The sequence below is a fragment of the Drosophila virilis genome, chromosome 3 (genome assembly GCF_030788295.1).
Source record: "Drosophila virilis strain 15010-1051.87 chromosome 3, Dvir_AGI_RSII-ME, whole genome shotgun sequence".
Taxonomy (NCBI): domain Eukaryota; kingdom Metazoa; phylum Arthropoda; class Insecta; order Diptera; family Drosophilidae; genus Drosophila; species Drosophila virilis.
In genome coordinates this window covers 4364517-4388991 of record NC_091545.1, presented here as the reverse complement: position 1 = coordinate 4388991, position 24475 = coordinate 4364517, and the positions used below count along the sequence as shown (strand labels likewise).

General features: G+C 46.9%; 7 protein-coding genes and 1 long non-coding RNA gene across 13 annotated transcripts; 4 read left to right on the top strand and 4 right to left on the bottom strand.

The window, feature by feature from the left end:
- Positions 1-176: 176 nt before the first annotated feature.
- On the top strand, positions 177-5053 carry iPLA2-VIA (calcium-independent phospholipase A2 VIA). 2 transcript variants are annotated; one of them, XM_002046391.4, is made up of 8 exons: positions 186-331; positions 1298-1458; positions 1599-1891; positions 1950-2249; positions 2311-3131; positions 3188-3819; positions 3891-4226; positions 4294-5053. In XM_002046391.4, exons 2-8 carry the CDS (start codon positions 1419-1421, stop codon positions 4524-4526), a joined length of 2655 nt encoding a protein of 884 aa, XP_002046427.1. In that variant the 5' UTR covers positions 186-331; positions 1298-1418; the 3' UTR covers positions 4527-5053. The 2 variants fall into 2 exon arrangements, with proteins under 2 accessions (XP_015030944.1, XP_002046427.1); XM_015175458.3 differs by lacking the exon at positions 1298-1458 and having other exon boundaries at positions 177-331.
- Positions 5054-5405: 352 nt separating this feature from the next.
- LOC6622483 (ankyrin repeat domain-containing protein 54) lies at positions 5406-7058 on the top strand. 2 transcript variants are annotated; one of them, XM_002046390.4, is made up of 3 exons: positions 5406-5511; positions 5599-6673; positions 6742-7058. In XM_002046390.4, the coding sequence occupies exon 2, from the start codon at positions 5632-5634 to the stop codon at positions 6634-6636; it is 1005 nt and encodes a 334-aa protein (XP_002046426.1). In that variant the 5' UTR covers positions 5406-5511; positions 5599-5631; the 3' UTR covers positions 6637-6673; positions 6742-7058. The 2 variants fall into 2 exon arrangements, with proteins under 2 accessions (XP_002046426.1, XP_015030945.1); XM_015175459.3 differs by having other exon boundaries at positions 5505-6673.
- Positions 7059-7264: 206 nt separating this feature from the next.
- LOC138911025 (uncharacterized) lies at positions 7265-7989 on the top strand. The gene is made up of 2 exons (XR_011416330.1): positions 7265-7461; positions 7533-7989. It is a non-coding gene; the product is annotated as an uncharacterized lncRNA (long non-coding RNA).
- Positions 7896-9624, bottom strand: Prx4 (Peroxiredoxin 4). Of its 4 annotated transcripts, none has more exons than XM_015175609.3 (5): positions 9483-9624; positions 8881-9065; positions 8704-8821; positions 8241-8646; positions 7896-8182 (listed from the first exon to the last, which is right to left on the bottom strand). In XM_015175609.3, exons 2-5 carry the CDS (start codon positions 9038-9040, stop codon positions 8132-8134), a joined length of 735 nt encoding a protein of 244 aa, XP_015031095.1. In that variant the 5' UTR covers positions 9041-9065; positions 9483-9624; the 3' UTR covers positions 7896-8131. The 4 variants fall into 4 exon arrangements, with proteins under 4 accessions (XP_015031095.1, XP_070063980.1, XP_070063981.1 ...); XM_070207879.1 differs by lacking the exon at positions 9483-9624 and adding an exon at positions 9253-9394; XM_070207880.1 differs by lacking the exon at positions 9483-9624 and adding an exon at positions 9203-9359.
- A 256-nt stretch (positions 9625-9880) lies between these two features.
- On the bottom strand, positions 9881-15302 carry RecQ4 (RecQ4 helicase). Its single transcript, XM_032435432.2, has 7 exons — positions 14927-15302; positions 12441-14868; positions 11732-12383; positions 10912-11673; positions 10682-10857; positions 10301-10617; positions 9881-10241 (listed from the first exon to the last, which is right to left on the bottom strand). The coding sequence occupies exons 1-7, from the start codon at positions 15026-15028 to the stop codon at positions 10008-10010; spliced, it is 4671 nt and encodes a 1556-aa protein (XP_032291323.1). The 5' UTR covers positions 15029-15302; the 3' UTR covers positions 9881-10007.
- Positions 15303-15454: 152 nt separating this feature from the next.
- On the bottom strand, positions 15455-17850 carry Nmt (N-myristoyl transferase). The gene is made up of 3 exons (XM_015175608.3): positions 17703-17850; positions 17230-17485; positions 15455-17063 (listed from the first exon to the last, which is right to left on the bottom strand). Exons 2-3 carry the CDS (start codon positions 17471-17473, stop codon positions 15850-15852), a joined length of 1458 nt encoding a protein of 485 aa, XP_015031094.1. The 5' UTR covers positions 17474-17485; positions 17703-17850; the 3' UTR covers positions 15455-15849.
- Positions 17851-17953: 103 nt separating this feature from the next.
- On the top strand, positions 17954-21501 carry Uxs (UDP-xylose synthase). Its single transcript, XM_002046387.4, has 2 exons — positions 17954-19115; positions 19826-21501. Exons 1-2 carry the CDS (start codon positions 18288-18290, stop codon positions 20339-20341), a joined length of 1344 nt encoding a protein of 447 aa, XP_002046423.1. The 5' UTR covers positions 17954-18287; the 3' UTR covers positions 20342-21501.
- ERR (estrogen-related receptor) lies at positions 21489-24449 on the bottom strand. Its single transcript, XM_002046386.4, has 3 exons — positions 23914-24449; positions 22717-23312; positions 21489-22651 (listed from the first exon to the last, which is right to left on the bottom strand). Exons 2-3 carry the CDS (start codon positions 23290-23292, stop codon positions 21716-21718), a joined length of 1512 nt encoding a protein of 503 aa, XP_002046422.1. The 5' UTR covers positions 23293-23312; positions 23914-24449; the 3' UTR covers positions 21489-21715.
- Positions 24450-24475: the final 26 nt, after the last annotated feature.

Genomic DNA, 24475 nt, shown 5'->3' with positions numbered 1-24475 from the left:
GACATTTTGTGCTATTCAAGCAGTTGAAAGCAGTTCATAAACGTATATTTTGGTTTTACATAATAGTCTCTTCTGTTATTAACAGTTTTCCCCGTTAAAAACAGTTTTAAAAAATATGAATTCGCTGCTCGCTGCTCGCTGCTATGAGCCTCAAATGAACCAGCGAATCAATTGAACGAATCGCACGAACTTGTTATTAAAAGTAATTCGTCTTGCCGGAGGGCTCGTAGTAACATTAAGCAGCAGAAAAAAAAGCACAAATTAAAAGTGAATTTGAAAAAGTGTTTAAAACATATTTGGCGTTGAACAAACGGCGGCGAAATGTTTAATGGTTAGCTGTATATATGAAAGCTACATGTATTTTTGCTATTCTTTTTTTTGCGGCCCAATTGTGCAACATTGAACCTGACAACAAGAATAACTGACCCCGACCATATACACACACACAATCAGACGAAGAAAAAGTAGATAATAGTAAAAGCCTATATTGATTAACTAACAAGCGAAACAAGTGAAACAGGGAAAGAACAGAAAGAAAGAAAGCGCAAATCTGACCAGACGAAAGGGCAGAAAAATATGTCTGCATATTAAAATCGCATATGAATTTCATGCACAGCACAAAGCATATAATCTGTCGATCTAGTTGAGTCACGGTTGAATCGCTGAGACGCTGATGAGGGCGCATTTATACCCTATCCCAGGCGTGTGTCATCGCGGCTTTAATAAGCCAATTGCGACATACTAAATCCGCAATAAGAAACAACAGTTATTCAGTGTTCGACTTAGAGATGGGCGCGTGAGTCACTGTTCGGAACGGAACGGAAAGAACCTTTTCAGCTTTTCGGGAATTTTCCAAAAATAATTCCTGGTCTTTGAATAAGCATTCAGGAGCAAAACTTAAATAAAATATAAACTATAAGCTTTTTTCTATAGTTTTCAAAATTGTGATATTAGCTGGCAAGTCGTGCGTGTTAGGGACACAAAAGAAAGCACTATGGGAGCAAGAGAAGCACGCGCTCAGCTCTAGTTCACGAGCGCTCGCATCAATTTTTTGCAGGGTATCTCAGCTTCGCTTTATAGATTTATGCAACTGTTGCCAGCGCTTTGTGTAGAGAATCGGATGTTGTTATTGATTTGTCTACTGCATTTCACCGCCGTCTCCCGCACACTCTCTCTCTCTTTCTCTCTAAATTTCTCTGTCTCTTGTCTGAGTCGCAGTAATTTAGAGAACACCTTCCACGTAATTGGGCGCATACCAAACTAACAATTAACATTGCTATACATTTATATTCTGTAGGTTCATCGCTTACACACTCAAATCTCAAATCGCACTGACATTTTTGACCTCCACATCCATACATCATAATCAAGATTCCAAAGTTCAAATTCGCATCAACCAAACCGAATATACGGAAGCCATGTCTTGGATGGCCTTTGGAGCGCTAGCCTCCGGCTTTGGTATTGCCTATAAATGTTCCATGTTCATTGTTGTTGTTGTTGTTGTTGGTGTTGTTGTTTTTATGTCCCGTAGTTAGCCCAAGTGTTGCGTCTTTAGTTAGACTTCACTGTACCCTCACTAAATATCTGTTTCTTAACAGTACTGCAGCGCCTGCTGGGCGGCGATAATCCGCCGAACAAGGTCGTGGAAATCAAGAGCGAATCCCTGGGCACACTGCAGGTGATGGCTCGGGATGATGCCATGGTTCTGTTTGCGCCGCCCTACAACAGCAACGATAAGCGCGCCGTCTACGAGATCGTGCTGCAGCGACCCACCTCCGACTCGAACACCAGCTCCTTCAGCCTGTACCGTTCGCCGTTGCAGCAGGAGGCCGAGGAGAAGTTCAATACGTTCATGCAACGCCTGCCCGTCTTTGTGGGCATTGTCAAGGAGGTAAATTAGCTGCCTTAACGAGCATATTCCCTTGCATTAAATCCTTCTCGATTTGCAGTATTACAATGTGAATGGCTTGCAAAAAGTTTGCGATGCGCTCTCGGAGAATCCATCGTGGACGCTGGCCCATTTGGTTGCCTACTTCAATCTGATCGAGTACATTAACAATCCCAAAGTGCTGCAGTGCGTCGATGTGGCCGATCATACAACGCTCATGTCGCCCTTTCAGCTGGCCATTAAGCAGGGCAATATTGAAATGGTGAAGCTGCTGCTGCCGCTGAGCAAAATCGAGCATCTGGACATAAACAGCAACTCGGTGTTCCACTATGCCGCCAGCACCACAAAAGATATCATCAATGTGAGTCGTGCTCCCAGTTAGCCTGGTTAACTCAACTCTCAATGTAACTCTTCCGCTGCAGCTGCTCACCGCGAACAGCACCGTGAATCTGAATCACCTCAACTCGGATGGATACACGCCGCTGCACTTGGCCTGCGTGACGGACAAGCCGGAGAATGTTAAGGCTCTGCTGCTCGCCGGCGCCGATGTCAATTTGAATGCCAAGAATATAAGCAAATTGTACAAGACATCAACGCCCACATCGGTGGCCTCCTTCCTACGCACCAACGCCAGCAAGCTCTACACGCAGGACATGAAATATGGCGGCACGCCACTTCACTGGTGCTCCTCCCGCGAGACCCTACACGCCCTCATCATGGAGGGCTGCGATGTGAACGCGACCAATTTCGATGGACGCACCGCATTGCACGTTATGGTGGCGCGCAATCGTTTCGAGTGCGTGGTTACGCTGCTCGCACACGATGCCGACATCGATGTGCTGGACAATGAGGGCAATGCCGCTCTGCACATTGCCATCGAGAAGAAGCTGGTGCCGATTGTCCAGTGTCTGGTGGTCTTTGGCTGCGACATAAATCTGAAGAATACGGCTGGCAAGACGCCGCGTCATATGGTTGGCAATGATGCCAGTGGCAACAAGGAGGACGAAATACTCTACATATTGCACTCGGTTGGTGCCAAACGCTGTTCCGAGGCCAATTCGAAGTGTCCGCCGGGCTGCAATGCCAAGGGCAGCTACAATGGCATACCGCCAGAGCCGCCCGAGTCGGTGGAGAAGCGCGAGCACATTGAAAATATGCTGGCGACCACCAGTCGCCAAATGGTTGGCGGTTTTCTGGGCGCAGCAGCCAATGGCATCATGGAGAAGCAGCTGCAGCCACCACAGTGAGTACGCAGACAGCTTTGTCTTGGAGTATTACGAATATCTCTTTGCTACACAGAGTTCCCGTTGTGGTTGATACGGAGAAGGAGCAAAAGGGCCAGGGCATAATGGACGCACTCCTGGGCATGTTTACCACCAAAGTGAATGCGGATGAGGGCAAAAAGGTTAACTCATCCAACAGTGCAGCATCTACACCGGGTGTCGCTAGTCCGGAACAGTTGCCGTCGCCAACATCACCCATTGCCGCCGAGGTGGGTGACAAGCCATACGGCCGGGGTCGTCTGCTCTGCCTGGACGGCGGTGGCATTCGCGGCCTGGTGCTCGTACAAATGCTGCTCGAGATTGAGAAACTATCGCGCACGCCCATCATACACATGTTCGACTGGATCGCCGGCACCAGCACTGGCGGCATCTTGGCCCTGGGTCTGGGCTGTGGCAAGACCATGCGCCAGTGCATGGGTCTCTATCTGCGCATGAAGGAGCAGTGTTTCGTAGGCTCACGTCCGTACAATAGCGAGTACTTCGAGGCGATACTCAAGGATAATCTAGGCGAGTTTAATGTAATGACTGACATCAAGCATCCCAAAATTATGGTCACTGGCGTCATGGCCGATCGCAAGCCCGTTGATCTTCATCTATTCCGCAATTACACCAGCGCCAGCGATATTCTGGGCATTGTGACTTCCATCAGTAAGTGGCAGGCGTGGATATCTCTTCCCATCAATTCAGTGCTAATCCGCTTTCTAATTTATCAACCTTAGGCAATCGACGCATACCGCCGCCACAGCCGGAGGATCAGTTGGTGTGGCGTGCCGCTCGTGCAACTGGAGCAGCACCATCATATTTCCGTGCTTTTGGGCGTTTCCTGGACGGCGGGCTAATCGCCAATAATCCCACACTGGATGCCATGACTGAGATACACGAATATAACATGGCGCTGCGCAGTGCTGGACGCGAAGCAGAGGCTGTGCCCGTCTCGGTCGTTGTTTCGCTGGGCACGGGTCATATACCCGTCACAGAACTCAAGGACATTGATGTATTTCGGCCGGAAAGCATCTGGGATACAGCCAAATTGGCCTACGGCATTTCTACGATTGGTAACGATCCATTAAAGTGATTTGGTTTTTCTTTACATTATTTATAATTTGCATTTTTCTCATGTAGGTAATCTACTTGTGGACCAAGCCACCTGCTCGGATGGCCGAGTCGTTGATCGCGCTCGCGCCTGGTGCAGCACCATTGGCATACCCTATTTTCGTTTCAATCCGCAGCTGAGCGAGGATATTGCCATGGACGAGAAGGATGACCAAAAGCTTATCAATATGCTGTGGCACACCAAGGCCTACATGCACACCAATCGTAACAAAATAATTGAGATGATTAATTTCTTGAAATAGCGCGCAAGACGGATTTAGACCGCGACCACAGCAGCCCCAGCGTCCTCTGCTCCTCTATATAGCTAATCTCTTTTAGAGTTTACACTTTTCACATATTTGTATATACTTTTAATATTTTAAACATTTCCTAGCAACCCTTTCCGCGGTCTAAATCACCATCACGCGACGCACATCCAAACATTACAACACCGAATATTACCCAAACGAACACAAAATTTAAACAAATAAAATGTTTGAATCATAATGAAGCCCAAAAATAAGATTCCATCTGATGTTATGGTGCGAGACGATTTAAACACTTGCGCTTTGAAATATTATGTTAAAGGTTAAGAGATTTAGACATTTTAAATCTGGCGTTGCATTACTTAAATCTGTATTATTATTATGCGTATTTATTGAATGAATGTTCATGTTTTTGCCAATTTCATTGTAAACTAACTGTATGTTTTAAACATTCCGTGCCGCTTTGTTAGTTAATAGAAATACATGTGCAGGAATTTTGAATAAAAGTTTTAAATGTAAAATAATAGACGTTTTCATTTTCTGCTAGTAAATGCAATGAATACGTATCCCGTACAATCGTATACCTATATAAATTAATACAGGTATAAATAAATAATAAAAAAACGTCTCGTTTAAAAGTTCAACAGCTATCAAAATATTCTTAAGAAATTTCGATAAATCAAACCAATATATAAAAAGATTTCTATTTGGGATCTATAATTCAAACGATTCGGATGAAATTCTGCAAATTTCCCGATGCAGTGGAAAACCTTACAATACAAAATAAATAAATGTTCGTTCGATACGCGGTCAGTGCAGAAAAACAAAAGCTTTTCATGTTTTTGCGATATTCACGAATTGGCGCAGCGTTGCCACCTGGGTCGCACGCGCTGGCAGCGCCAATCACAACGCGTTGGCAGCCTGACGCACAAAATGTAAACAGGAAAAAAAATCGAGAAAAATACAAACAATACAGACAAAAGTAAGAAGCGCGTGAAGAAAAAGATAAAAAAAAAAAAAATTGTATAGTGTGTGCAGACGAACGCAACGCAATAATTATTTTAAATAGCAGGTGAACGCAACTAACGCACACACGACGGCCATGTCCAATGACCGTGTGGACACGGGCAAAGAGGTGCCAACGCCAGTGGCACAAGAACCAGAACCAGGAACAGAGCTGCCCACCATGTCCATGCCCACAATGCCAGTGTCGAAGGGTATTATGATAACGCCGCCGCCACCAGTGATGCCCCCAACGCCAACATCGTCGCCCAACACACACGGCGAATGGCCGAATCTGAATCCAAATGCGAACACATTCCTGCTGAGCAGAGACAGAGCGGGGGAACGGGAACATTTCGCGCTGCCGCATCTACCGCCATTACCGCTTAACGTTGACTATCTGCCGAGCCTAATACATCCGAGCACACTGCCATCGAGCAGTAAGAGCTTCAAGATGCGTCCCCGCATGAAGCGTCTGATGTACTGCAGCTACAACAACATATTAACCGAGTCAAACAATCGCAAACTGCGCACCGCCGCTTCCACCTGCAATATCGAGCTGCTCAATCGGATACTGGAGTCGGGCGGCAATCCAAATGCCGCCGATGAATTCAATCGCAGTCCGCTCCATTTGGCCGCCTGTCGCGGCTATATACCCATTGTGCAGCAGCTGCTGAAATACGGCGCAAATCCGAATGTGGTCGACTCGCTGGGCAATACGCCGCTCCACTTGGCGGTCATATCGGCCAGTTCCAATAACTTCAATGTGGTTGTGCGTGTTCTGCTGCAGGGCGGCGCCAGTGTTCATATGTACGATCGCAGCGGCAAGTCGCCACTGGAGCTGGCGGAAGCGAAGTTGCGGCTGCTGCGCAATCGTTACGATCATCCCACACCTGAAACAGCCACAATTCTGGAAGATATGTGCATGCTGACCACGCTCATATTACGCTATATGGTCAAACAGCAGCAGGAGCTGGAGGATCTGTCGGCGCTGGAGAAGCGCCTGCAAAATCTCAGCACCAGTGATGATCAGGAGCAGGTCGTCTCCCAGACGGCTGACGAGCTGCTCGCCAGCGTCGAGCGTTTGTCCATCAACAACAAGTAGAAAGAAACCAGGCTCAAATTCTGTTTCGATCAGTTGGGTGAGTGCATTGCACACGAAGCGGTTTAATCAATTAACTATTTAAATGATATATTATTAACTTTTCAGTTTATTTTACGTTTCCTAATTTGGCTGCCGTTGAGTTAAGAGTTGGATTTGTGGGACTAAACTCTGGATGCGCACCGGAGCACAAATACACAGCCAACGCTCACACACAAACACACACACACACGAACACACACACATTGTTTCATGCGATCTTTTTTATTAAGTATTTCATATAAGTTTTCATTGTTTATGCAAACAAACAACACACACACACACACACAACCAGCAAACAAATATGTTTAAATTTTAAGCTTTACGTTTAGCGCGCCAAAACAAAATAAAATTTATGTAATAAAGATGCAATTTGCGACTGCAAACCACACAATTTAAAAACCTTATCAAATGCAACATAACAATACATTTAACTAAGTGATTGCAATAATAAACAACAACAAAATAAACACACAATTCGTCAAATGATGTCCATTGCATACTACAGGCAACTAAAAGATACTTTAAATAATAAAAAAATGGGCAAAAGAAACGGGAACTAACCATTTAACTTAAAGCAGGCTTAATAATTTAAACATGTTCTACAAATTTAATTTAGGAATTTGTACATGTTTGTGCGATCTGCTAAGGCATTGAGTCTATTCTACAATAGCCTTGTATAACTGTGAAGGGAATGAAAAAAAAAAAAGAAGGGCGTTGTTATGTCGCGGATTCGTAGGCCGTTCAAGAATATAATGCCTACATACATATACACACACATGTATATGAGTGCGTAAATATTTGGATAAACGTATTCCGCCGCTATTTTGATTTTATAAGAAATATCGATACTTTAACAGCTGTTCGCGATTTCATCGTTGCGTATAAACAGAGTGACCAGCCGTCAAAAGAGATGCGCGCACCGAGCGGAGCTTTTTTTTGGCGATTAATGCATGAGAACGGTCACACTCGATTTGTAGTTTAAATTTTACTTAAGTGCTAAAAACAATAAATATACTTAAACAACCACTTACCAAACCTTCCCTGCAACTGTTTATCCGAAGCTACAAAATAACAGGGTGTAGCATGTATTGACACAGTTTTTCAATATTTCCATTTTCCCATTATCCTAAGACGATTCCCCCGTTGGCTCCAGGTCGATGGAGCATTTTGTTTTTAGGATTACAAACTTTTAACTATATATATATTACATATTTTCACACTCGAGTTGAACTTGATATTTATATACAAGTATAATAAAACGTTGTATTTAACACACTTGGAACCTCCATCATTTCAATTTTGCATATATACAAGCGGCCGTGAAAATATGATTAATGTGAGTTATGTAGACATAAATTTAACTCTTTCAGTTCAGTTGCTAAGATTTGAATTGGTAATGTAATGTTTTGCTAGCCAAACTGGGTGGGCTGGGAATGTTATTTAAAAAGGTGATTGCTCAATTGTTTTTAGCAAAGTACTTTGTTTTCTCCTCCGGATTGGGCACAATCTGCCGGAAGACATGAATTAGAAAAGTTTAAACAAATGCAATATAAGTAAATACTCACTGTATCGGCGCCCGGTTTCCAACCGGCGGGACACACCTCGCCATGCGTATCAGTGTACTGGAAGGCCTGCACCAAACGCAATGTCTCATCCACGGAGCGACCCACGGGCAGGTCATTCATAGTTATCTGACGCAGCACACCACGCTGATCAATGATAAAGAGACCGCGGAGCGCATGACCACTCTCCTCCAGATAGACACCATAGTCCTTGCTGATTTTATGCGTCAAATCGGAGAGCAAGGGTATCTTGACACTGCCCAAGCCGCCCTCCTTTCGAGGCGTATTGATCCAAGCCAAGTGCGTAAAGTGCGAGTCAACGCTGGCAGCAATCACCTCAGTCTTGATCTTACGGAACTCAGCTATGCGATCGGAGAAGGCAATAATCTCCGTGGGACACACAAATGTGCTGCAAAAAAACAGTAAGCTATTAGTGAAGGCATCGCCCAAGTTGATGGCAACTTACAAGTCCAGCGGATAGAAGAGCAGCACAACGTATTTGCCCAGATATTGTGAGAGTGAGAGCTGCACAATCTCCTTGTTGACCACAGCGGTGGCCTCGAATGGTGGGGCGGGTTTGGAAACTGCAAGGAAAATTGAAAATGTCACTCAGGACGAATATGCCTCAATTTCAGCTACTTACTGACTGCCTTTGTGTACTGCAATTGGTGATCGCCCTTGTTCTCGCCGGCGGGATACACTGAGCCACCGGCAAATGAGTAGCAGGACTCGTTATCCTCGCTGGCCTGGGCAACTGTTGCTGCTGCGAGCAGCAGGATCGCTAAGCAGCCGTAACTGTACATATTGCCACTGGTTAATGTTGTCTAACTGGAAATAGAGGACACGTATATTTTGTTAGATGCACGCCATTGGCCACATTTACTCCAATTGGACACGCGACGCCTTCAGCTTCTGCTACGCCCACACACAACACACACACACACACACACACATACACGACGCACTTTACAGTCACGCAGTCAAATTTTCTTTTTCTGGCTTTAACCACAAATACCGATTGTCTATTGAGCAATTAAAGGGGTAGCGGCAGCAACAATTGATAAGCGCTATCAATTTTATTCGCGTGCATTAAGTGCTACAATATATTTTGTTAGTTTGTCGATCGAAATTTGTACTGAAATTTAACTCAATTCACAAGTGGAATCGCAGCGTATGCGTAGCGATTATTTCCTTTCCGCATTCAATCCTTCATTGATGCAGATATCCAGTTTACACAGATGTTACCTGCTATGTACAAAATATAAATAACTTTCAACTTGTACAATTTTTGTTGATTCAGCAAACAAAGCACACGAGCAACACTTTACCGGCTAGTGATGTGCTGACTAAAAACTATCGCATCTTGCGTGCTTGATATAATCGTTCATCATGGCACGAATAATCTATAGTGACGATACTTATTTTGTATGCTATTTTAAGAAATAATTAAATAGGTATACAAAATTGTCTTGTATAGTGAGGGTTTGTAAATGCTTGTAGGCATAACGTGATTAGTATTAATTAGCAAGAGGCTATATTAGCCTGGTATTTCAGTTTTGAAACTCATTGTAATGAAAATCAATTTCTTTTTGCATTTGCAACATGGCAACTCTGTTCGCTTGATAATTCATTTGCGCGGGCGATTTAAATGTGCAGTTGAATAGGTCAACATTATTTTGTATGCAAGCTCAGAACAATACATAATTATTTGGTAAAGGACAAAATTATAAAAAGTAAACAATTAAATAGTAAGGCATTGGAACATATTTATCACGTGCGACGCTTAACAATCTCCATATTGGCCAATTTGAGGATGCGATTGAAGTCGACTTTAGTATGTGCGCGCCAATATTTGCAACGGCCCCACATGACGGCCGGATAGTTTGGACTCGATATGCCGTGGAAGAGGCGCGCTATGTTGCGTCCACTGAACGTATTGTCGGGATACAAGTTGATGAGGGCGTGCACATCATCAATTATGTGAGCATCCGGCACGTTGCTGGGCTGCAAGGATTAGCAAAGAGTTACATAAAGCAGGGACTAGCCGTGTTGCATGAACCTACCTCAATTTCCAGTTCCAAATCCTGTGGATAATCGTTGCGGAAATAGTTACGCACAATGCCCTTCAGCTGGATGCAGCGATCCTGCGGAAAATCAACACTGCAGCATTGCGCGCACGAACTGTAGGCCACGGCGGACAGGCCATGGGCCACATACTGCAGCTGGATAAGCTGAGTGCGCTCCTGTTTAACGGACCGCGTGTACAGCGTGTCGAGGGCGTCATCGATTTCCGCTTCCGTGAAATCACCCGGCGCCTTGATGCGAAAGCCCAGATCATAAAAGCTGACACTGATAGGCGAACGTTTCGGATAGCCATTAACTAGGGTTTAGATGAAAGAAATTATAAGGATTTAAATTACATGGATAAAGTGCACGATATGTACCCTGCATCCACTCCAAGTTCTTTAGCTGATACTTGACCACGCCGCTGTTCCAGCCAATGCCGGCGGCTATGTCAATGACGGAAAACTCAATTATGTTTGCGTCCTCCTTGAAAGTTTTGTGCTTGATCTGCAGCGCAATGGCCATGGCCAGCGGCGGGCACTCCTTGGCGGCGTGTCTATGTATGAAATAATTAATTATTAACATGTCGACTATTAAAAGATTTACTTACTTGAGATACTTGGGTCCGCCGTAAGAGATCACCTTGGCCATGATGTACGCGGAGCTGAGCACGTTCATGCACCAGCGCGGATCCAGTTCCATATAGCAGAGCAGCGTGGATATATTCTCGGCGGGTATGTCCAGCGCCTCGACTGTTTGCTCCACCGAGAAACCAATCTCATGACCGGGACAAACATGTACACGGGCGCCATCAGCCGCATCCGCTGGCACAATTGCAGTCCCTATCTCTGCGGAGTTTTTGCCGAGCTGCTTGTCGCAGCAGCAGGGCACAAAAATGCGCTGCAGCAGCTTGCGTATGACGTGGCGATCAATGGAGTTGGCATAGACATGACGTCGCAGCTCGTTCTGATCGCCGCCTTTGGCGTCCAAGAAGAGATGACAATGCGAGGGCAGGCCATCGCGACCGGCACGTCCGATCTCCTGCACATAGCTCTCGAAATTGCGCGGCATATTATAGTGTATAACGGCGCGAATGTCCGGCTTATTGATGCCCATGCCAAAGGCAATGGTGGCCACCACAATGCGTAGCTCATTAGCCATAAAGGCGTTCTGTACGGTGCGACGCCTCGAGGCGGGCATGCCCGCATGGTATGGTTCCGCCTGCCAATTGACGCGCTTGCGTTTCTTCTTGGTCTGCTCGGGAGCTGCGTTCGATTTGCGCTCCTGCAGGCAGGTGCGTATGAAGCCAGCAATACGCTCGCATTCGTCGCGGCGTGTGCAGTAGATGATAATGGACTGACAGCTCTCGAATCTGCAAGAGGTAACAATGAGCCTCCATTCGGTAATTGATGTTCGGGTGAAACACTCACCTGGGGCTGTTGAGCAGCTGCAGCAGCGCCGCATCGCGGTTCTCGTCCTTGGACACGGACAGTATGAGATTGTCCGGCAGCGGTATATCGCTTATGATGCCACGCTCGCCATCCACAATGCCCAAATGATTGATGATGCTGATGCGCGTGGGCAGCGTTGCCGTTGCGGTCAGACCGAGCACCGTTTGCACGCCCAGATTCTTCTTGAGCACCTTGCATATCATCAGATAGCTGGGCCGGAAATTGTGGCTCCACTGTGAGACACAATGCGCCTCATCAATGCAGGCGAAGGCAATAGGCGGCAGCTGACGCAATATGGCGCCGAAGCCCGTGGCACGTTCGCCAGAGACCACCGCCTCGGGCGAGACGAGCAGTATATCAATTTCGCCATCGGCTATCAGCTGCTGGATCTTAAGACGCTGCTGCGGCGTTTGATTGGTGTGCAGGCAATGGGCGCGCAGGAAATGCGGCACGCCCGTCACCTGATCCTCCATGAGCGACACCAGCGGTGATATAACCAACGTGATGGCACCCTGCCGGCGACTATATAGGTAAGCGGGCAGCTGATAGCACAAGGATTTGCCGCTGCCCGTGCTCAGGGTGACCAATGTGGACATGCCGCTCAGTATGCGCATCACAGCACGATCCTGACCTGCAAGCGAACGGGCTAATCAGCATTAATTCAAATAGTTCCAAGTGCAGCGCTTACCCTTGCGAAAGCTGCTGTGTCCGAACATGTGCAGCACCTCGTTCACCTCGGTCGTCAGCTCCTGCACGCTGCCGTCCGCATTGAGATCGTAGAGTGGCTTAACGCCGCCGTGCTGCGAACGAGCTGCTGCTCCATTGGCTGAGCTGCCATCCAGGCCGGCCTGCTTGAGGAACTCCTCGGGTATCTTGTGGCCCACATAGCTTTTGATGGGCGAGGTGTGCGTGGGTTGGCTCTGAGCCGCATCGACAGCCGCATCCAATGCCTCGAAATCGATGTCCTCATCATCGATGGACATGTTAACGTCCTCAGCAGCACGCTCGCCAGGCTCAGCTGTCTCGTCACTGCTGCTACTGGATTCGGAGAACTGGTAGATGGCATTCGCATTGGCGGCTTGTGGCAGTCGTTCAATGTTGCGACTATGCGCCGCCAACGCACCCTGGTTTGCCATCTGCTCGGCCTCAGCCAGCGTGGGGAACGGTGATGGATCCTCCTCCAGCTGGGCGGTCAGCGGCAACAGCGCATCGCCCTTTATCTTGCACTGTTGTGCAAAATGTCCAGCGCCGCCGCAATTGAAACAGGTGAGCACGCCGCCATCGCAGCCGCCCATATCCATGTCCGGGCCGGTTAGGGCAGCCACTCGCTTTTTGTGCCTCCATTGGGTTTTCTTGTATTTCGTAAAGTTCATCGATTTTTTGCCACGCGCAAATTTCTTCTTTTGTATGTTGATGGTCACAAAGTTCTCATTCAACTTGCCCGACTCGATCTTGTCCTGCAGCTTTTTGCGCGCCGCATCTCGCTTCTCGTTCAGCTGTCCTGCAGAGGCGGCAGCAGAGGAGGAGGCGGAGGAGGAGGAGGCAATGCTGGTATAATTGCTAATGTAGCGCTGCGCCGTTTCGTCCGCCTGGTCGAGCTCATCCTGCTTAATGCGCGGCACGCAGGTTATATCACCCGACTCCAGCGCTAGCACATATTTCAGATCTTTCGGATCTAGTGGCTGCTCCTCGGGCACCTCCTCCGCCTGGGCGGCCATTGCCTTGGTCGCGGCTTTTCTTGCTGGCGCCTTACGTGTTTTGGCTGACTTCTCCAACTTAGAGCCGGCTGCTGGCTTTTCCTTCTTCGGTTTGGGCGTTGGCTTCTCCGACTTGGCTTTGGCTGACGGCTTCTTTTCGGCCTTGGGCTTTTGCCTCTTCGCTGTGGCCTGCTTGCGTTTGGTCTTCTTGGGCAGCTCTGGCTCATAAGTGGCATCATTTTCTTCGTCTGCTGAGAAATCCTTGCCGTCGTATTCGTTTTCCTCCAATGATTCTGCTTTGGCAATGGTTGGTTTCGGTTCGGCGGCGGCTGGCTTTGGCTTGGCATCAGGCATTGCTGGGGGCGACTCGCTGGTGGGCATCACTCTGCGCCGCTTGGCTATGTGCCTGTACTCCGGCTGCTCCGTTTCCTCCTCGCTTTCGGCCACAACGGAATCCGAATCGGAGTCGGAATGGACTGCAGCTTGAACTGGTGCTGTTGGCGGTTGCTGCGGCACCTCGACAGGGTTTTCTGCCGCGGGCATTGGCGATGCGGTTTTGCTTGTCTTCAGCTTGCTTAAATCTAAATTGGACAGACCGTAGTTGTGCTTCTTGGCTGGCGTGGCATTGTTGTTCGGCTCGGCTTTGGCTGTTCTGCTCGTCAGCTGCTGCTCGAGCGAATTTTGAGCCGTATTGCGCTGCAGCCAGCCCTCATCCACGTGCGTTTTAATTGGCTCCTTGCCGTGATCGGTGGCTGCAATGACCTCTGCTGCCTTATGTTCCTGCGCTTTGCGGATGAGTATGGTTTCCAAATCGGGCAGCTGCTCTGCCAGCTCAGCGCTTGCGCCAGGATTGGAGGCGGTGGCGCTTAAGTTGAGAGCGCTGCGTGAGAGCGGCTTGCGAGGATTGCGCTTGGCAAAGCTGCGCGTTGACTGAAACAGTTTGCTGCTGACGCTGGCCTTGATGCAGGGAGTACGCGACTTGGCGGCGTCCGCAGACGTGGGCGATGTCTCCACAACAACCGGTTGATGTTTGCTTACGTTCTCGCCCCAGGCACTCTTATTCTGGGCCAGCTCTTCGACAGCCTCGAATTTACGTATGACATGATGCTCGTCGCGATTGGTTAGATTGCTGAGCGCCTGCGGAGTGGGCAGCTCCTTGATATTGGAGAAGTTTTCGCTGGTTTGCTGCACGAGCGCTGTTATATCTAGGGGTAGCTGCGGGCCGCCATTGACGCTCTCGGTGCTGAGGCTTTGGTCCAGCAAGGCAACACCCAAATCCTCGGACTGCGTCATTTCCAGCACATCGAAGCCATCCTCGCAGAGCACATCGTTGAGTGTCTCCTCCAGAAATGATGTCTTTAGCTTATAGTACATCTTGTAAGAGTCGCGTATTTCCTGACTGGCCTCCCTTATGTCGTACTGCAACAAAAGAATAATAAATTTAATGCCGCTGGGAGCTCCATTGCCTGGCTCTTACTTTGGAGGGGACGCGGCCATGCTTCTTTTTGAAATCCTTTTCCCATACTTTAACGCGAAGCTTGTACTTTTGGTATTTATCTTTAAAAATTGACTCGTCCATCGTGCGGTAAGGTATATTTTAATTTTTGTCTACATTTAAACACAGGTAAGCAATAAACAAAAGCAGCGCACACAATCATAACACACCTGTTTTTTTTTTTGCTGAGCGCGCGCTTTTTTCTGCCAGCCAATGTCAGCGTTGCCAGACTGTTGCGTGGGCTATGTGTTAAGGCAGTGCGCGCCAAATTTGAAATTATGTGCATAGAAAAGCTGGGATTTAAATATGCTTTCGCTGATTGACTGATTGATTGTTAACTGGATGGTTTGTTCACGGTAATTAACTTTGATGATGTACGATTTTTGCGATCATAGCTAGCACATTTTATTTTACACTTAATCACAAGTTCCAGAGTTCTGGGTGAAATTAAACAAGAAATGATCGGAAAAAGAACACTTGAGCCGGACTAAGCCGGTTAACACTGAATAGTTTATATTTTGCTGCGCGTGTTTGGTTTTATTCAGTTTATTTGTTATTGTTTTTAATAGTATTCAAGCTTAGCAATTGCAATAGAAAAATGCATTCCACATGACACTGGAAACGTTTGGAAAAAAAAAAATCAAAAATTCTAATGTTGCGTGTAGTGTACACAGAATTCGTTAAACGAGGAATTACAAGATGCAAAATATCAGAGCGTTAGCGAGCGCGAATTTTGCCTATATACTTAATTCAATAACTAAAGTTAGACTTTTAAGACCAGGAGCGCGAGGGGATTGAAATAAACGTGAATACGGCGAGAATGTGAACAAGTTTTGTTTCTAGTTTTTATAGCGTGCGAATAGTGGATTTTGGTTGCGGGTCTTGGATGGTACACCGTACGCCTCCTACATGAGTATCAATGCAATGTCCTCAGGCTGCATGGACGGGCAGCGCCAGTTGTACAAATAGTACTGCAAATTGCCATCGCCGGCACCAAACTTGAGCGGCACAAAGAACTTCTTGTTCTCCATCAGATCGAGGGCATTGTAGACATCCATCTGAACGTTGCGCGCCGAGATCAGAGCATCGTTCATCAGATCCAGCCAGGGTGTCTTTGTGGACACATTGTAGAATGAGTAGGCGGCGCGAACAGTCTTGTGCACGGGATGATGCATCACAGACGATGGCAGACAATAATAGCTAGTCAGATCGGTAATGTTGCCCTTCTCGTCAACGACAACAAAGCAATCGACAATGCCCTCTTTGGGTGTGAACCAATGACGGAACTCCTCTCTGGTGAACACCGGGCACATGGAGAAACGTTTCAGATACTCTTCAAGCAGCTTGTGCGCCTTGTCCATGTCCTTAGACGTGATGCGGCGGTAGCCCTTCGTTTTGGGCTGATCGGGCAATTTGTACAGCTTCACGGTGCGCTGCATGGTCATGTTGCGTGCCAGATGGGAGAAACGCACATCGACCAGCTTCTTGGGGTTCAGCGAACGATGCCAGTAGCGGCAGGTGGACACCGGCGTGGGCAGCACCACGCCGGCGGTATAGGCAGCCTGAAAGATGCCCTTGAGATTAACGCGTCGCGTTATCTCGCGTATTAGCACCGGAGCGACACGCTTGCTGCGCAGCTTTTTGTGCACGCACAGAAAGTTGATGTCCACGACCTTGAGCACCTTCTCGTAGGCGCGCAATTTGCTGGGTATGGCCGAAATGAAGCCAACCAGCTTGTTGGACTTCTCGACACGCACGCCCACATGCCAATCCCGTTTCCAGCCGGGCGGCTGCAATGACCACTTCAGAAACTCTGGCTGATAATCAAATCGAAACATGGCATCGTCGTCCTCCACATAGTTCTCGTTCAGCAGCGTATAGAGTTCCTTTAGGTCGCTGGCATCGTTCACATCTAGGGTGACCCAGACAAAGCCGCTGGGCAAGGTGTACGGCTCGGCGCGTATCTCCGCAATCGCTTTGTTTGGCTCGATGCACTCGTTTGTGGTCACCATCTCGTTCAGCTTTGGCACCGGTTGCGTTGACCAAAATGTAAATTTCTTAGCCTGTTGCCGGGTGAGGGCCACGGCATCGGTGACCGCCTGTAGCAGTGCCTGCTTGCCTAAAATTAAAGGATTACCATTAAATATTTATCGAAAAATGCGGCGTGGAAGAAAGCAGGCACACACACAATCATAATATATATACTCCTGGCCTGGCCGCACAACCTAACCTCATTCTGTGTGCGCCTCTCATTCCAATTGGATTTATGCACTTCAAATACTTACTAGAATCTGACGGTATATTGGCGCCATTTTTGGTCAGCGTTGAATGTTCCGCTGCTGCTGCTGCTGACTCGTTCTCATTGCTATTGCTTGTGCTTGGCGCTGACCCTGGTTCCTTCAGTTTTAAGCCGGCAACGGCGCTTGCCAGCATTTGTTCAGATGCTGTTGCTAACTCTTTAGCCTTCTGCTGCAGTTCGTGCTCACTGTTATCATCTGGATTGGCTGCGGGCGCATTTTCGTTCGGCATTGCTTTGTTGCGCTTGAGGTTTGTAACGGGTTAATAAATATACGAGCAAAAAAAATAATTGCAATGAAATCGCAAGACTACAAGCAGCTGACTCACTGACGCAGCTGCCAGACCTTGCACATAAAATAGACAAAAATTAATACTAATACTAAACCAATTGTGGATGCGGTCACTCTAATTGCAAATTTGCTGGTATTCGATACCTTACAGGTGGTAGCACATTACCTACCGATCGTTATAATGTGGAATTGGCCATCAAAGAGGCAATCCAAAAATGTTGCTATAGTAACAAATTAGTATGAAAAAACGATGTGTAATATTCTCGCTTTTAGTTAAAAAATATGTTCAAGTAAGACACTGCTAAGTAAACAAACAATAATGCTAACTATCGATAGTTTTGCCGTCTCTAATATGAGCAGTGACGGGAGCTGACGTTGAATTCAAATTCCAGCTCCGATTGTCAACCATTCAAGCCAGCTCTTTATCAGTTTTAACAACATGCGGCTACAAATTGCATCAGAGCAGAGAAAGCAATTAACTAAAGTTATTTAATACATTAAGTAATGCTAGCTTTTGATTGCGTTGCGTTGAGCGAGCCCACAGAAACAGCTGTTCAAAGAACAGAAAACAGCTGAGCGCAACTCGGTGCGAACAAAAATTACATCGCTTGCTGTGTGGGTAAACAAAAGTACGGAAAAAGAAAATAAACATGCAATGTGGATGTGGGACGCACAATTGCTGATAAGAACAAACAGCGCACGCGAAGAGCGACAGCGTCTCGATTCTAACATCGCCAGCCGCAGTTGTCGTCAAAATGAGTCTGACAAAAAAACGCCTTAAAATTGTTTCGGCCGCTTCAATAATCGCCCTGGCACTTATCTATTTGTACAAAACTGTGTTTGCGGCCAACGGCAGCGAGCCGGGCGGCAGCTCCATGCTCAATGCGGTTGAGGAGCAACGCCAGTGGCCACCCACCGAGGATGCGGTCCAATGGAATCTGCAGATCGCCTACGAGGCGCAAAATGCGCTGTTGCATCAGCAGCGTCAGGAGCTGTTGCAAACAAAGCAGCAGCTGGCCCACTTGGAGGAGCAGGTGCGCTCCCTGCAGGCGAGCACGCCGCGCAAATATCCGAAAGTCAAGTATCTGAACTACAAGAATCGCAAGCGTATTTTGATAACGGGCGGTGCCGGCTTTGTCGGCTCCCATCTGGTGGACTATCTGATGATCCAGGGACATGAGATAATTGTGGTCGATAATTTCTTTACGGGTCGCAAACGCAACGTGGAGCACTGGCTGGGCCACGAGAACTTCGAGCTGATCCATCACGACATTGTCAATCCGCTGTTCATTGAGATCGATGAGATCTATCATCTGGCCTCGCCCGCATCCCCGCCGCACTACATGTACAATCCGGTCAAGACGATAAAGACCAACACAATGGGCACCATCAATGTTCTGGGCCTGGCCAAGCGCGTCATGGCCAAGGTGCTGATTGCCAGCACATCGGAGGTGTACGGCGATCCACAGGTGCATCCGCAGCCCGAGACCTACTGGGGACATGTGAATCCCATTGGTCCGCGCGCCTGCTACGATGAGGGCAAACGCGTCTCCGAGACGCTCAGCTATGCCTATGCCAAGCAGGTGAGTTCCAGCCGCTGACGTCATTCCGATTAAATGAAATTAATTTCACGATTCCAATGCCAATTCGAACATTTGTAAATGTGCAGCGATGCATTAAATATTTTCCATTGAAGGCTAACAAAACAAAGGCAATAACAAAAACTTAGACGAAGCGCAGATACTCTTACGGAAGTTGTTTGGTAATTGTTTCTTCAAGCAGATAATATTTGTAGATATTTCACTTTTTTGTAGCTTAAGTTAAAGTTTTCACTCACACAGATGAAAAATAAGTGGAATACTAGCGGGAACTAATAGATTTTTGTAAATATTTTTGATTGACCATATTTCCATTTGGGCCACAAGTTTTAGAACATCCACGTGGACCGTAAAAATCCGATAATTATAACGTATTTTGATTTTATCGATAAGTTATCGGTAAACACGGATTTAATGAAATCCACATAGATAAGTGGGAAATAAGGGAAAACGGTTAATTACGATCTTAAGAAATGCAGGCGACCTGAGTCAAAACTAAGTAAATCGATTGGAATAAACACAAATCTACAAAACTAATGAGAAATCGTACATACCCCTAGGAGGCAGCCAAGTCGCATAGAGTTCCGCATGCCAGCGCATTAGTTCAGCGCGATAAAGCAGGGCGATAAGATATTAAACACATGTTGAGCACATTTATCCGATCGTAGTTAATGATGTCCTCCATTTGCTTGCAGGAAAAGGTGCAAGTGCGTGTGGCGCGCATCTTCAATACGTACGGACCGCGTATGCACATGAACGATGGCCGTGTTGTGTCCAACTTTATACTGCAGGCGCTGCGAAACGAGACGATCACCGTTTATGGCAATGGGAAGCAGACGCGTTCGTTTCAATATGTATCAGATCTGGTGGATGGAATGATAGCGTTGATGGCGTCCAATTACACACAGCCGGTGAATCTGGGCAATCCCGTGGAGCAGACAATTGGCGAGTTTGCGAACATCATCAAGCATCTGGTGGGCGGGCAGAGCGAGGTGAAACAGATCAAGGCCATGGAGGATGATCCGCAGCGACGCAAGCCGGACATAACGCGGGCCAAACAGCGTCTCAACTGGGAGCCAAAGGTGCCGCTCGAGACGGGTCTGTTGCAGACCATATCGTACTTTCGCAATGAGCTCGCGCGCAGCGATCGATTCCAGGAGAACTCCAATAAGTACTTTGATTCGCCCGATCTGCAGCGCAGTCGACCGTAAATCCAAAGTAGACTCCCAACAATATCAATAATATTTGTGTGCCTGTCAAAAAGCCAATTAATGTAATTGGCAAAAACACGTCTCTAGTCTGCAAAATGTAAATATGACCAACGATAGCGCTAATCTTACGGCTTCCCAGAACCCCATCCTCGATAAGCACGCTCTCGACAGTCTCCGACACGTTTGTTAAGAGTCTATAATGTAAGCAAGAAAAGGGTTCCAGTTATCATCTAGTTGATATCGATTCTATTGTACAATTAATTCAATTGTTAAACTACATAATTCATCGTTGCAAACGGAATACCCTATGCCAAAGACAATATATTATTAACTATTTATATTGTCTTTGCCTAAACTATATAATTAGTTCATAAGTCTGCCTTTTACGAGATGCCCTTGCAGCAGGTTCTATTGATTCCAACAACAACTATATAAGGCTTTAAGGCTCACATCTCCAATCCCATAAAATAATCTATGGATAAGTTAAGGTCATGTCCGATTGTCTGTCTGCTGTTATGAAAATCAATATCTTTGATTTGCAGTTGACTTTGTGAAGCTTGGCCTTTTGCTGCAGGCATTTTATATGTCTGAGTCATGGAACAAGATTCACATAGTTATAAACTAACTTTTACATGCTTGAAAGGTACAAGTACCAAGCTAAGCATTAGAGCAGAATATTATCAGTATGGTAGATATATATATGCTAACGATTGGTAAGAAGTTTCAGTTTTGGGCTGAAAAACAAAATCCGGCAAAATCTCTGCCTTAACTATGCTCCTCGCATACGCATACTAAAGCTTATTTTATGCAGCTCTCATAGAGAGTCGCTCACAAAGTGGTCGAAAATTCCAGAATTAAACATTTGATAATGCCCTAGCCTCTAGCAACAATTTCTCCGACTATACACGACCTAGCTTTCAAAGTAACTATGGATGGTAAACAGAACTTAAAGCTATACAATATAATAATATGCGACTAATCTATAATATCGTACAATCGGTGTATAAACTATATAATTATATCGTATAACTGCTATAAACTAATGTCTGCAAGGGTATTTAATCTTCGGCTAAAACACACACCGAAGCGAAATGTTCTTTCCTGTTACATGTTAGTCAAGTAGTTTTGATAGTTGATTAAATGGCTATTTAAGTTTTCAATACGATGTACTCTTTACTCTACGCATAATTCACATACACAGACACGCTATATACACTAGTTATGAGCTACACCTCGAATGCTTACAAACTGGAGATTAGTAACTAGTTTAACTTAAACCGATATTTGCACCTGAACTTAGAAGCTAAATCGACTGGCAATTTGATGCTGCTGCTGCTGTTGGGAGTTGTTCCTGTTTGTGGTTGGGATTCGCTTTCACCTGGCCAGCGGTTCGAGCATCTCGAGAAAGAGTTTCTTCATGTTGATGTGCTCGTCGCGTGCCACGCCGCGCCAAAAGCGTCGCAGTATGTCGTCCGCCTGCCGCAGCGAGGGCAACAACAGCAGCAGCTGCTGCTGATGGGACACCGCGGACGAGTGGCGCAGCAAGTAGACAACATCGTTGAGCGAATTGAGTATGGTGTCCCGAAAGGCACGCAACGAGCTCTGATCGTCCAGCAGTATATCACAATTGGACAGCAGCAGTGCCTTCAGTAGATAGTATTCCTCGCGCCGTGGCGAAATGCGCTCCATGCGCTGTGCTATCTGGACACAATGATAGTAGAACTCCGTATAGCCGCACTCCTTGGCCAGCAACTCGTCCATCCAGACGTCGGTGGCAAAGCACAGTTTGCCATTAAATGGCAGCGAGCGAAAGGTTAATTGTAGCGTCAGTATCTCGGCCCAGGACACTTGGAGCAGCTTCATCTGATCGTTCAACGGCAGCTCTATAAAGCCGGGTATCTGCTTGGCCCAGCCTATTACGCTGACCAGCTCCTTGTCATAGAGATCGCTAAGTACACCAAGTATTTCGTGCGGATCATTGTTGTTGTTCTGAAAAATGCAAGTGCCATTTGGCGTGCCATTGCTGCTCTCCAGCTTGACACTGCCGGACGAGGAAGACGCCTCGTCATTGCAGCTGGTCGTGTGCGGCTGCTGCTGCTGTTGTTGTTGTTGCTGCTGCTGCTGCTGCTGCGCTGCCTGCACGCTGAGCGCATCCGGCTCATAGGAGTTGAGCACGTCCAGTATTTTAACGTCGCACAGCGATGTGGTGCTGGACTGATAAAGCAGCTGCATGGTCTGGTACGAATTGGACACCGGATTGCGTCTATACTTTTGCCGGCCACCGCGCACACGATCCAAGCGTACACCTTCCTGCAAGCGACCGCATGAAGATTGTTATATGAGTACCTTCTGAGGAGCTATTTATTTGGCTTTACCTTGAGCATGCCCATGAGCAGGCACTTCTGGAAGCGGCAGGCCTGACACGCCTTGCGGCGTCGCTTGTTTATCTCGCACTCATTGTTGGCCGGACACGTGTATTCGATGTTGCCCTGGATGGTGCGCTTGAAGAACGCCTTGCAGGCCTCACAGCTGGCGACGCCATAGTGGAAGCCCGATGCCACATCGCCGCACACCAGACACAGGCGACGCATCTCATCGCGCACCGAACCGCTGCCGGCACTGGCGCTGGCGCTGCTCGAGTTGTGGGCACTGGCACTGCCGTTGCCGCCGCCGCCGCCCCCGCCGCTGCCGGCGCCGCCCTTGTTGCTGTCGCCATCATTGCTCAGCGAGACATTGTGCAGATCGCAGGAGAGGGATGTGGTGGAGCTGCAGAGCTGGCGCTCCGGCGAGACCGAGGGCGAGGACTTCATGCCGCTGTTGCTGTTGCTGGAATTGTTGTGGCCAGTTGTGGTTGCCTTGGAGCTGGGACTGCAGCACGAATTGCTAGCGCCGCCGGCCGATGATGTGTCCACCTCCTGTTTTATGTGCAGCACGCTAACGCCGTCGGACATATTCGAGCGCGAAATTTGAGCTGCAATAAGAGTTGTCGAATCAGCTACTCCAATTGGCGCGAATTGAATTTGTTACTGATTGGATTTCAAATGTCAAAAGTACACGGTCAACCTTGCAGCATGATAAAAGCGATTGCTCGGCTAATTATTAATGAACGTGAAAAGCAGCGACAAAAAAAGAAAGAAAACAACTGCAATTAGAATCGCGCAATCCACTCAAAATGCAGTTAGAATTACGGACAACCCTCTCTCTCACTCTCTAAGCGTCGCCTGCTCGCACACACGCTGTCATATGCGCAATCCCCTTTCGAGCGTCCAATTGGACGACGCTCGGTGCGGTGGAAAAGTACAATAACGCGATAACGGTACTATGCGTAGAGTGTTTACACTTAGCAAATAATTAACGGTTACGCTACTTAATAAATCACGACGCTACGGCCTGATTATAAAAATAAAACAAAAACAAAATGGCCCACAGCTTCGGGCTATAAACTAAAATGCGCGCCGCCTAGCCAGAAGATGCACGTTTTTAGTGCGCGTTCTCATTTAATTTCTTATCAGAGGCCAGGTGGGTGTGTGTTTGTTGATAATAGGTGTAGGCAGTGGCGTTTATATACTTACATAAAAATTTGTAAAGATCTTGATTGTAAATGTAATCAGCGAACGTGCTTGTTCCACACAGTTTAATTGTATTCCAGTGATCCAATCAGAATTCAGTCAACACATTTTGATACATAACGCACATACATACATACATACACTCATGCATATGCATTTATTTTGGTTCGAGCACTTTGTTATGGCTTTTGTTGTCTGCGTGTGTCTGCATCGTTTTGTGTGTTTGCCTATTCAGCAATTTTTGTGTTTTGCAAACGTTGCTGAATTTGTCGTTAAATATCCTGTATTTCTTGTTTTACATTTATAACTATTATGCATATTGCATTTCTTTTTGGGCCCATATAACTTTTTCAACTTTGTCAACTGGCAGGTGCTGTGTTCGCATCGGTATAAATGTGGTGACTTTTTGTCATTATCCAAGCACAATGTGAATTATACGTAGGCTGCGGTTATTGGTTTATCATTTTTATCTGTTTACGCTAAATATTTACAGAACTTTAACACACTAAAATAAATATACATATATATGTGAAATCCAATGTCACTATCGATAGGACCTATTGCA